At 37.5% G+C, this 13,769-nt stretch overlaps 1 protein-coding gene across 3 annotated transcripts; it reads left to right on the forward strand.

The window, feature by feature from the left end:
• Positions 1 to 1,763: 1,763 nt before the first annotated feature.
• LOC110855012 (paired box protein Pax-7) lies at positions 1,764 to 12,326 on the forward strand. 3 transcript variants are annotated; one of them, XM_035845579.1, is made up of 5 exons: positions 1,764 to 2,610; positions 3,594 to 4,004; positions 8,080 to 8,198; positions 8,320 to 8,838; positions 11,257 to 12,326. In XM_035845579.1, the coding sequence occupies exons 2-5, from the start codon at positions 3,728 to 3,730 to the stop codon at positions 11,947 to 11,949; spliced, it is 1,608 nt and encodes a 535-aa protein (XP_035701472.1). In that variant the 5' UTR covers positions 1,764 to 2,610; positions 3,594 to 3,727; the 3' UTR covers positions 11,950 to 12,326. The 3 variants fall into 3 exon arrangements, with proteins under 3 accessions (XP_035701472.1, XP_035701486.1, XP_021959139.1); XM_035845593.1 differs by having other exon boundaries at positions 3,626 to 4,004; XM_022103447.2 differs by having other exon boundaries at positions 3,629 to 4,004.
• The last annotated feature ends 1,443 nt before the right edge of the window (positions 12,327 to 13,769 follow it).

A 13,769-nucleotide genomic window follows, 5' to 3' on the forward strand; every position in this document is an offset into this window, starting at 1 on the left:
TCAGCGAAGACGTTCATGATATTTATTAAGCACGGTCCATTGATTTAAACTTGGTTGTAAAATATGTTTTCGTATTTCTTATGTATTTTTAACTATTTTTATACGTCTGCATAGTTTTTGTAACTCAAAATGTCATAATTACTGCTTATAAAGGTGATATAACGCACACTTATCAGTTATGCAGGCGTATGTATATTGAGATTTCTTATTGGATACAAAAAACTCGTCAACAATGAGAGCAAGTTCATTGCCACTCGTGACATTTTGTCAGGTATTGTTCATTAAGAAACGAAGGTCTCAAAAGTCTACTGCAAATCCACAATGCATTAAAATGTCATAAAGGAAGTAAAAATAAGTAAGTGATGGAAAACAAGTGACAGGTTCTTCAAAATACAAATTAAATTTACTTTGACAGCCTACAAACGATATCGTAAAAATGGTTAAATGAGGAAAATCATCATTTCTTCAAACAAACAAACTAATCCTTTCAGTCTGGCTGGAGTTTTAAATGTGTCTTGAACACAACTATTAAGAACATTAAATCAAATTACAGAATTGAGAAATTGATTGATTTCATTGTTCCTAAAAGGATTAACTAAATATGTAGAAAATGAGACAGACAAATAATTTATAAATAAAAATAGCTTTCGAGATTTTCTGCGTCGCCCTGCGTATGAACGCATTGACTGTTGGTGTGTTTTAAATGCATGTACAGAACGTTTTGTATGGATATAAATATATGTAATAATTAGAACAAGCAACAATGGCGAGTACCCAATTTCAAGGCACACTTGAGATACATGGGTTCATTTGGCATAATATTCACCTTATAATCTTGCTGCCAGCCAGTCATTACTGCAGGCCTTTCATATTGTCACCAATGAGCTTAAAATCATTGACCAAGGGTTTCAAATCAGGGGACTAGGCTGCTAATTAAGGAGGGCACTTTAGAAAATTCAGTGGAAATCCATCTCAAGGCTCCTTGTTTTTAAGCCTTATGTACGTATAAAGTATGTAAAACAAAAATGCCAAAGTCGTTAAGATGGAATGCGGATTAAGTCATTAAAACTTAATTCACAATTATCCAATAAGGAAAAGAAAGTAGTTCTTATAGGGCAAAAATATTTTATAAGTGATGCAAAATCCAGGTACTTACGAACAATACTTACATATTTTCATGCATATGTGGACGCTACACAAATCAAGGCATCTTCTTTCCCACGAATTATGACAATGTCCCAGTTTCCCATCAGCCTGTTTCATACACGAGTAGCTTCATACTAAACTGTTCCATGATGATGATGATGATCGTAATCGCCCACGCAGAAATGCAAATTGTCATTGTCATGATGCTGAGCATTGTCACACGCCAAGTCCCCATGTAAATTATCATTACGGAATAAGGTATCCGTTTCCTCAAATTGTCCAATGATGAGTCTGCCATATTATTGTGGGTATTGGAGACGATGGAGAGGAGGGCTGGCAATGTACCTACCCGAGGCAGGTCTAATTCTGTCCCGGATCTTTGGATTGGAGCCTGTTAACCGGAGGAATACCATACTAAGCGTATTAAACCCGTGTTACGCCCGGATGGATGATTCTTGGCGTGCAGTGATACCCTCGTCTCATGGGCATAATGTAGAGCTTCGTATTACTATACAACACAATGAATGATAATAAATGTGGGGCTGTATGATCATGGGGCAGACACCAACACCACTACATTCTCCGTTCCTCAGGCTGCAACCGGGTCCTCCGTCACTCCATCACGACTGGTCCTATCTCTCTCTATTGACAACTCCGGGGGGCCGAATCCAACCAAATCCAATCCAGAGAAAACTCTGCTTCCCTTCAGGGGTTCCCTGATTAACCATAACGAGCTAACTACCCTCACTAATTATTATCTTCTCCTTCATCATCCAAAAAACAGTTGCGCTCGTTTCTCCTTATTCTTCATTGCTGACCCGGACACCACGTAGACCAGATCGCTTTTCGACAGTTCCTCAGTGACGTGAAATTAGTATTATCTCATTTTTTGCTGTACACCACACATCAAACATACTACACTATGTCCCTTTCGTTGGCATTCCAATCCGGTCTGTGACAACTTGCCCCATACCAAATATTCCCGAGCTGTTGGAGACATGGGATTGCAGTGTGATTGATCCACGTATAAATTGATGTAGTTAATTACACAAAGTACTTTAGTTCCAATAAAACATAAACTGTTTTGTTCAACCAGCCAACCAACTGAACCAACCAACCAACCAGCGACAAGATAGTTTGTCACGAAATAACGCAATCTAATAAAAATAATATTGATCAATTGTGTCATTATTATCTAGCTGGCATGCTATGTACTTATGTATGTACGTTGGTAGAGGTGCCCTCAGGTATTGACTGGAATTCTAGGAGCCAAAAACAAACGCGAGTGCAAATCAAATATTAATGCGGTAGCATTGGACACATTTTACGTATTATAAGGATCCAGAGCTGCCAGAGAGTGGGCAATGGTGATTCCAGGAAGGAAGAATAAGGACGCAAAGATTATCACTTTCATCGCCTGCTAAACATTATCATCCTCTCAACATCACCTGCGACAAAACAAAGGTAACCCAATAAATTGTTGACGTTACATTATCAATTGTAAATTAAGCTGTATGCATGGGCTCCACCTTGCAAATACGGAACTGATCCTCGCATCCAAACCATACAAAACTCCACACATCATTACTTTCTGCTCATCAACAGCACTAGACAGAGCATCAACTAATGTAATAATGCACTCACAATACGTACATACAATAATCAATCTGTGCATGTAAATTATTCAAGTGGCATAAAATTCATTGACCCGCACCTGGCAAACAAACTTTATAAGCCGATATAAATTCACTTATTTTACTCAATATATGCTCAAAACAAGTGTATTTAACTGAACAGTCAAACTACATAAAAGTAAACCACTGCATAATCATTATATAATCAAATAAATCCCATTCGGCGCAATTCATAGAAGTAAATATAACGGATTGAATTTTTGTCGTCGCATATAATCCATCTTCACTACATGTGGAGGCATATCTGTGTATCACCTTCCACAATGAAACAAATTTTATCAAATCAAACTAAAATATCGACCAGAATATAATTTACATAGTTATTGACACGGAAATCCGCTCAAATCAGCTCAGTAAAATGAATCACTACAATTCATTCAGTTGAACATGGATGCATTAAAACTAAAAATTAATTGATCTCGCTATTTAGCGACTGTCTTAATTCACTTAGTCTTGGTCGTATTTTTGCTTAAATTGAGCCAAGAGAAATAAAATAAATACATTATCTCAATCAATTCGATTATCCACCTTGTCGAACTCTCACATCTCTTCATCTTTGTGCTATTTAGGATTAGTTCTCCTCACCTCTTACCAAGAGGCTCTTGGTACAAATTAATTAAGTCCAGTAGTCACATATTTACATACATATTCATATTAGCATCAGTCTTTCATGAGCGAAGAATAGTGATGCTAAAATGACTGGGTTGATTGATAATATGCACATTATGAATGAAGGAGTTTGGATAATTTCAGTGTACACAAACTAAAAAACCCCATCTCAATAGCAGTTAAACAAGATACTGCAGCCGCACCAGTGGTGGAGACAAACATTTCCCGTCCATCCATCAGCATCGGAATCTTCAGCAGTTATCAATTTAAAAATCAACATGATGAATAAGCCATTGATTGAACCCCTCCTGGTTGCAAAAGTTCATCCAACTGATTCAACAACAAACATCATTCCCATTCTAAACTCCACACCGATGACACCTTCATCATCACCTCCACAGCCACTCGTCATTTCTGCAACAGCCAAGTACAGTAGTAATAAAGGTGGAGGATCCACATCCGTGTACTCCAGCATTGAAAAACTGCTCGGTTCCTCCAAGGATTTCGCAGACTGCAACCACAACCAGGAAAAGGACGCCGAATCCAATAGTAAAGGCGAGTTATCTAATTCCCTGGTTTTTTTTGCAATCGGTGTCTAATTAAGATACAGAGTTGAAAATATTTTATGAATGCGGACAATTCAATTAAGCGTTTGCGATTCAGTGATAAATTATTTATTGCCTGACACGTTGTTATGCGTTTGTGTGCTGCATGCTTTGAATAATAGGGATGAGAAATGAGAAAGAGGAGAGAGGGCTGGCTGCTGCCTATGCGTTTAAGCGCAACAATGTGCTTACATATGTAGAACATGTGAAGATGTGTTTGAATGTTGAGGGATATTATTATAGTGGCAGCTGTCGGATCCCTTAATTAGTTAGATTAGATTTTACCATTCATGCATAAATGAAAGAAAACGATAAATGCGCATGCATACACACACACGGAGAAACAACATGCATGCATAGTGATGGGGAATGATGTGCATATGTAAAAAGCTCCGTTTGACTGTCACCTAAAGTATGCAGTTTACATTGGAATTAGGTATGTTTGTACATACATATGCAGAATAATTCGATATTCATAACTGACTCTGGGGCATATACGTTTTATTACGATTATTCTTTCGCTTTATTATTCCACGAACAAATGTAGATGGACGAGTCGTGCTTGACAAAAGAACATTTATTTTTATTACGAATTTGAATTATAAGCGATCATCCAAAGCCGAGCGGGCGAATCCTTGACTTGAACGCATTCATTTCTTGTTTCAAATGTAGATTTTGATCGTAATGACTGCTTTCCCCTTTGTATCGCTTATTCATTCGGTCGTTCGTGCAGGAGGACAGAAATTTAAGTAATAATCGTCAATTCATTTAATTTTTATTCTATCACCGTCGTCGTGTTCAATTCTGCATGTTTCGCGGTGTCATATTACACGCATTATTATGATGCTACTGCAGATAGAAGAGGATTTCATGTTGTTTGCGTTGTTTTCTTTCATGCAATAATGCTTACTTATTACACGACACACACATGTATGTGCATACTGTATCACTGGAATGATGCACGGTCACACATATCACTTCAATGTGTATATATGTTTCCCAGGCCTTGGTTGAAATGTATTTTGAGTTAATTACACCTTCCCCGTTCGTGTCCCCCTTCTTGGATGGTTTGGCCATCTGCAATATTTGTGCTTGGCAGCCAGTGTGGTAAATATGCATTGCATACATACGCATGTGGAATAGTGCGAGTGAAAGGAAGGGTACGAAGGGTACACAAGCAAACTCGTATGGTGTCGAGCTAGAATCACACGTATCTATAAACGTGGCTGTATGCACATGTAGAATATCTATATGCACTCTAATTTCTAATTCATTGAACATTGTAAAATTGAGCACTACTCAACTCAAAGGAAGCAATGTAAATATTCGATTTGGTGTGGTGTGGTCTTTGATCTCGCAGATAAATGAGTAACATTACATGTGCGTCCATCCTCAGCCTAGTTTTTATTAGGTTTGAGGTTGCTTAGCACTGATTGTTGTTGTGAGTGAATATTGTCCAAGGTCTGCTACCCGGGAGGGTTTTCATTCTGGATGATCCAGTTTATCCCCTCACTCGCCCAGTCACGAGAGAGTGTTTACAAGCCCTGAATTACAAATAAAGCACGATTTATTTTATTGCTTTCGGCTTTTCGACAATGGGGTTTCATTCATTTCATTTTTGTGACTGGACTGGATCCGTATGTTTCTGTGTCCTCTTGGTGAAATCTCATTAAGATTCATCATGCATATTGTACGTGGCTAATAGAGTGTAAGACCAATCTAATTGACCAAAACATTTCCCATGCCTGCCAAGATTGGAGAGTGATACGGATCCCTTCGTTGTCCTTCTCGCTCGCTTTCACATCAAGCTATCAGTAGTAGCCCTACAATGTAATAATAAACACTTACTATATGGATTACTATATACGTAGTGCGTATGAATGTACATGGGTCCCTTCACATTAGACAACATGACCCAGGGATATAATATGTGTTGTTTACTTGCTTCATCTGCTATCTGTAACACTTTGATCTTTATGCAAAAATTTAATGAAATCTATTTAGACCTCATTTCGCATCGTCATTCTTGATGAAATAAGTATGTAAGCCTTTAACAATATTTTGGCTTATTTGAATTGGTCACCTTGGCAGAAATATAAATGTATATAGGCACCCCTTGCATGTAATCGATACTTTCATAGATTGCGATATGCGTGGTGTAAATATGTAGAATACTTATTACGTCCATTCTTGCATAATTGCATGCGATATCTAGGAGCATAAGAAATATTTATGATTATACAGTTCAAGTTATTATTTCCTCCATCAATCAACGCATCATATTCTTCCCTGGTAAATTATAGGAATTACACGATCGAGATACTCCTTAATATTGAAAAACGAAAGTCATGATGCTTCCTCAAACGAGAATGGGAAAATCAGCTCAATTGTTGAAAAATGTGAGTCATAAAACTCATCTGAAAGGGGCCACGTGCCTGGTGATATGCAGAGTCCCATTCAAGTCTCACTAATTAAACTCTGGTTCGTCGGCTTAGCTCCAATTTATATACTTTTTTTTATAAATGTGTGTCCCTTGAATTCAATTAAGTAGGATCATATCCACTGTGCTTCACTTATTAGTTGTTGGCTGGCTCATTTTCAACAACTATTGTAAAACATTAAGGGGAAAGAATCGCGTCAACCTACAAATCTCAATGGCTTTTCATTTTCACGTCCTGAATGAGATGTATCGTTTTGTAATCCATCATTGTTGCCTATATCCAGGGTTCGGAAAAACCCAGGGTTTTAATCAAAAAGTAACGACCCAGGGGTTTTAATGGGTTTTAATGGGTTTTTTGGGTTTTAATGGGTTTTATTGGGTTTTATTAGGTTTTACATAAGTAATACATTGAACAACAATTTTCACTACTATTGCAATCCAATTTCAATTAATATGCAAATCCTACTTGTCCATGTTAGAATTTGTATCCGTTTCGAAATAGTCCTGTTTAACTGATCATAGTTTAATACTTTATGAGAATATATATTACCTCTTTCTCGAATACTTCCTCTCATCATAATGAAATCCAAGTTTAAAAGTTTTTAAAATTTAATATTTCAATGCGATCTTAACGTGTATTATCAATTCTGGAAAAAATCGAGTACTTATGAACAATGAAAGTACGTATGTATTATGATCGAGAATATAATAAGTGCTTTTTGCAGACACACTTCTTTTGCTCATAATAAGGTACTTCGCTGTCCATAAGTACTCGATTTTTCCAGAGGTGATAATTAAGATCGCCTTGAAACATTTTAAAAAACTTTATAAATTAAAAAAATACTACAGTATTTTGTTTAATTTATTCGCTGAGATGAGAGGAAGTATTCGGGAAAAAAGTATTAATTATGACAGCAAAATGTAAATTAAATGTAATTAAATTATGTATGCTCACTTAAACATACCTCGTTCCGAAATTATTATTTTTAAATATTTTTGTCACTTGAAACTTGTAATGGCACTCGCTGATTTATTCCTGGTTTTTAAAACTTACAGTGGTTTTTAAAACTTACAGTATTAATCAAATAAACTGCTTAGCTGCCATGAAACAACTTCGTCTAACGTACGACAGCTGTTTTCAGCTTTTAGAATATAGTTTTAAGCTGAAACACAGTTAAAACCCATTAAAACCCGAATAAAACCCATTAAAACCCAAATAAAACCCATTTAACATGGTAAAACCCAATGGGTTTTATTCGTTAACAACCCATTAAAACCCATTAAAACCCAAAAAACCCAACCCAATAAAACCCTGGGTCGGAATACCCTGCCTATATCACTCAACTTGGAAAATTTATTCCTCTTGGATCAGCCCTGGTTTTAAGCAATACAAAAGGAAGTTGCATTTTCTGTTGCTACATATTCCATGTCGTTGATGACGTTAGAGATCATTGCGTAAATGTACTTATGTACGAGAGACTGTATAAATATTGAAATAAGTACCAAAAAGACTGAATACTGGATATCTCAAATAAATCAATTTATATGAAACTATGTGTCTAAAGTTTGACCACTCTAAATTTAGGTCCAATTGGTCATCGCCGTTCACCTCTAATCAAGATGAAAAGTACAATCGCACGTAATCATCCAAACAACCACAACGATTCCAGTCGGACCAGCAATTCATCTCATATAATTCAACAGGTAAATAAATAAATAAATTCACTCTGTCGTTCCCGATAAATAAATCACCTCCACCAAAGTTCATTAATAAAATGTACAAAGACCAAGCAACATATACATATGTCGTTCGTTTGCTGTGCAGTCACTTGAATATGGAGGACAAGTCCCCTCAAGCAGTTCTACGAGCAGTGAGGATGAGATTCCGGATCACACTTCACCCGAGACGGAGGGAGAGGAGGAGGAACAAGAGGAGGAAGAAAATACATTACACCATCACAAAAATCAGTCCTCTCCTGGTCCAAGAACACTGTCATCATCATGCCACAGAAGACGAGGAGGTAGTCAGAGTCAGTCCGAAGATGAGAAAAGCGGGGATGAATTGGATGCGGAAGTCAGCAAGTCTCTTATTTCCGTGGACAACTTTGCAAGCAGCAGTCATAATGGGTTCTCGACTGAAGGTGGAGATATGGGTCAGGATCACCATCATAATCATTCATTATCTGATGTACCTCCCTCCAGAAAACTGAGACGGAGTCGAACTACTTTCACCACTTACCAACTCCATCAACTCGAGAATGAATTCTCGAAAACTCAGTATCCGGATGTGTTTACAAGGGAGGAGTTGGCCATGAGACTGGACCTCAGTGAAGCCAGAGTACAGGTAAAAATGATCGCATCTCGCATAGCATCCATGCATATTATTTCAAGACACATGATATGTATCTTGTAGGTTACACATTATGTAACACGTAGATACACTCGATAAATGTGACATTCTCCCAAATTTCATAATCAGGCGATTATCGACTAATGTGAAAATTTTTTCAGTTTTCTACAAGTAAAATACGGGTAAAATTAGCAGTAATAAATAAACAAGAATACGTTTCTCAGATTACCTATCTCTTCAGTAATTGACGAAGTAGCCACATATACCCACATATATCATTCATCATTTTATTTATTTAAAAAATATATCAAAAATTATTCACACGGAATAAGTACTCTAATCCCACTTGCAACAACGGGAAGGCACCATTCAAATCAATTCTTAATAAATCACAGAGGACTGGCAACAGGAAGGAAGTTCGCTTACTTAGCTAGTCAAAGTGGGTAAAAGAGAATTAAGGGCTGACAGCACAAGAGAATAATTGTATGGATCATGAGAAATGAAATGATGACACTTTACACAAGATCCAATACATAATAAAGCACGTCTAATTTGTACGGGCAAAGCAATAATTGCAGATTGAATTTAGAATAGCCTCTACATGGCTAAAATAACTAACTATCCAGTAGATAAATACACATATAAATATGCGCTTAGATGTATATATACATACGTATTTCTAATCCTAAATAAGTGCGTACAAATATGTTGACGCACGACACTACGGCTTTCTCTTATTCTCGGTTTTATCGAATTTGGATACTGTGATATTACAAATCAGTTTTGCTTTTACCAGCTTCTTTTACAGTCTTATTTGTGCCACATTTCTTCCTTTATACTCGTATTCAGTTCGTTTCAAATGAATTACATCGTCATCATCTTCTTCTTTTTGTCAGATAATGCACACATTCTGTATTGTTGCTGTATCTGAGAATTTTGTGCGGGGGACGACCGTCTATGAGGACAATTTGTCCCAAATTACGAGTCTTCATCTCCCCCTCCAACCCTCTTTATCATCATCAGCAGCAAATGGTGCATTGTGATGCAGAGTACTCATTTCCTTACTCAATTTGCCAAATTATCCTTTTAGTATTCAAACATGCCACTTGAACTCCATTTGGGTGGTGGACCATAATGACTGCCTAATTGGTTCAAATTATTATGCCTCTTACGCCCGACTTTGGATGAGTGTTGGGAGTTGTTTGTATTTGAGTCACTTGTAATGAGCCCGAACAATTAGTTGAATTAGCTCGCTGGGTGGGTTTCAGAACTGTAAATATGCACATTATATACTGAAATGGGTCGCTACTTCTATTTCAAACAGTATTTAACTTCTAACAAGTTAAAACACTGTAATCAAATGAATTTGAATTGGTGTTGATTGGTTTACTTAATCAGCAATTAAATCACGTATGTACAAACAGTAAGACACGTATTTAAATATCTGCTTATTTAAAAGGAAGAGAGACATTGAAAATGATGGAAGGATAAGCTCGAATAATTCTGTAGAAAAACAAGTGCTTGCAACAGTTTCACAAATAGGTGCGGATATTTGTGCATGCATTTAGCAGTTACCGAAAAAATGTGATGGACGGGTCACAATCACAACGAGTCGCGAGCTGATGTCGGGGTGAGGAGATGACGAAGGGTGTGAAATTTGATACGCCGACTTGATTTAAAACCACGATAGCTAAATAACGGTCGGCCAATCTTGTTCACATGACCCCGTCCATTGACAAGAGAGATGAATGGGGACAAGAAAAGACCGACACTATGCAGAAGCAAATCTATAATATCAAAGAAACAAATAAGTAGCGAGATTGGTTACAGTATAACAAATTGTCGTTTATTTGTGTGTGTGCTAAGTGTTCAAGCTGAATTGTTATCCAGCTGGTTTGAAGTGGCCCAAATTTGACCATTTATATGTTTGTGAGAAACAAGCCTCTTGAAATTTTGAAAGACTTTTGTTGTGAAGTTCTTGTTGAAAAGATTGAAGGAAGCTGGGGATTAATGACCGCAATTTATACCTAACCATTTGTATGCATATATAGACATTAACACATGTAATTCATACATATGTGCATGACACAATTGACACATTCATATTCCAGCTTCTAAAGAATTATTTGCTAGAATAGCTAAATTGATACTTTTAGATATTTCGTCTCAGATTTAATTATGTCCTTAGCATCCGTGCTGAATTTGTAGAATGATATTTTATCTAAATTGTTCCAAGATTCGCACTAACGAAACTGATAACCTGATTTTCTGATTATGCAATTTTTCTTTAATTCAAAAAGTATCGCTGCATCGTGAGGCATGCAAATTGCTGATAATTTAAATGATAATGGTAATTTAATGGCAGCTGTTGTAGTATTTTTGTCTAATTGTTTTTCTTCTATTTTTCTCTAGGTGTGGTTTCAAAATCGTCGTGCAAAATGGAGGAAACGCGAAAAGGGAATGGACCCTTCTTCTGGAGGCCACTCTCGATCTTTGGACAATTCGCCCCACAGTCACGTCAACAATGGTTCCTCCAACCATGTCAGCACAGGGATGAGTGGTAGGCTTCCCTATTCCCTGAGCAACCCCCCGGACCTCCACCTCCAAGGCCATCATCCCACATTTCCCAGTCACTTGGGTCTCAACGAATTCCTTTGGAGTGCAGGACTCCATGGGGCTGGTCTGTTTCCACCCTCACTTCTCTCCGCCTTTCCCGGACTCGCGGCTCAAGCGTGGACCCCAAAAACGCCTCATCCCCCGTCCTCGCTTTTTGCACAGTACATGATGGGCAGCAGTCCGCCGTCAGTCATGTACCCCTTTGACCTGTCCAGAGCCAAGGGGCAACTTGACCAGGGTTTAAATCTTAGCCCCCACTCCCGAGGAGGTTCCGAGTCTAGCAACTCTCCCACAAGTGGAAGGCGCAGCAGTGGACACATTAGTCCGGCAGAAGAAGTCATCAATTTGGTCAAGAAGCCAAAAAGAGACGCCGTGGATGATGAGTTTGATGACAAAATTAACAAACAACATAGTATCGACTTTCTCCGAGAGCAGGCAAAACAGTCCATGATTATTCAAAGGGGATCACCAACTACTTCGGAGTCTTAATTTTCATGTATTCCTTGCATTTATGACTTCATAAATACCTAAATGTGGAATACATTACATTTAACGTCGACATGACTTGGCTTGAATGCTTTGTTTGGGGTGTGAGCTTAGAAACACATGAAAACAAGGTGTTACTGTTTAGCCAAATATAATATGCACTTTTTTGCATGTCGACTTTTTTCTGACCTGCGCATATTATATTTGGCAAACTATAGTAAAATTTAGTTATCCATGCATAACGTACTTACCTTCGTTTCTTGCACAATTAGTGAGTAATGAGAGTATGTAGTGAAACAGTTTGTAGTGCAATATTCTGTGTTTAGTAGCCCCTAGTATTGATATGTATATGTACCAACCTCCCCAGCAAAAATCATTATCCACTTTCACCTTAATCGGGGTAAACATTGTATTTAATCTCAAGTGATTACTTATAAGATGATTCACTGTATTCATAAACGCATACCCTATGAATATATTGGTTAACCAATTCTGCATACATACACATTTTTACTTGTTATTATTATCTGTTTTGTTTTGTGTAGTTTTAAATCCTTGTTTGAGACTGTGATGAATAAAATAAATTAATATCACCAAGAAAAAATTTCATTTACTTATTTATTAGACAACCAGCAAAGCCATTAAGAAATTTGGGGCAACAGGAATAAGAATATAAGAAATGGGAGAAAAGAAGACAACTCCACAAAAGAAAGAAAAAAGATATTGCTCAAAAGTCAACACAAAGTTCTTTGTCTTCCAGCAAAGTGAAAAATCATCCCACTTTTATTGAGAAAGTGATTTTTGATTCGAGTGAAATTGCAGTTATTTGTTTATACGAATGATTAAATTGAGATTTGCTGGTCCCATCCACAACTCATAAAAGAGTGCTTTTACATATTCTACAAATCTTTTTTCGGGAAGGAAAAGGGAGGAAAATTCATTTGGAGTCTAAATTTTGTGCTCGAGAGATCAAATAAAGTGGGCAGGTGCATAAAAATTGTTTCAAATTGAACAGACTTTTTGAGTCGCATTCTGACACGAGTTCAGAGTAACTCGGGTTGGATAACCAGGGTTGACGAGCATCACTCATCGTCATCATAATGTGTGTATGAATATGTAATAAAAGGAAGAGTGCATAGAGGCTGGGAGACAAGGTATAAAAATAAATATAAACTGCACGCTCCTCTCGTTGGGCTCTTCTTATGCACGATGCACGTTTGACTGTGTGCGTATAATGGGTAGGAATGAGTGAAAGTTGTTTGTTGGTGAGGTTGCTGCTGTTGCGGACTTTATTGGACTGGGAGAAATTGCTTTCTCAAGGCCTCAGGGTGACCAATTTCATTGAATGCTTTCCCCGTTTTTATTCGTTTCTTTTCCCATTAGACTTCCCCATATTTACCCAAGGAATCATCATTCTGGATTTTTGTGGCTGCATACGGCGGACAGGGTTACGTTCTTGGTTGGTTGGTTTCACTGTTGTTGGGCTGCCCGTGGGGTAGGCAAATAATTCGTGAAACCAAATCCTAGCCAAACCACTTTCCCAATATTGGCAACTCCCTCATCCCAAGTGCAAACACCATGGTTACGAAGCCAAATGAAATTATTTGAAAATCAAGATGACAAATCCTCTTCAAATGTAATAAAAACTATTTTCTCGCGTTGTTCAGCCAATCGCCCTTTAATGCTTTTTATTAGAATCCACTCGCCTCTCCTCCGGCCATAGGAAGTCTCTGATTGAGACTCGCTTCAATTCACTTTGCCAACTTTATTGTCTCCTCATGTACACACCCCCGCCCACCAAAATACTCAAAACTATTACATAC

This window comes from Folsomia candida, unplaced genomic scaffold (genome assembly GCF_002217175.1).
Source record: "Folsomia candida strain VU population unplaced genomic scaffold, ASM221717v1 Fcan01_Sc001, whole genome shotgun sequence".
In the NCBI taxonomy this organism is placed as follows: Eukaryota; Metazoa; Arthropoda; class Collembola; order Entomobryomorpha; family Isotomidae; genus Folsomia; species Folsomia candida.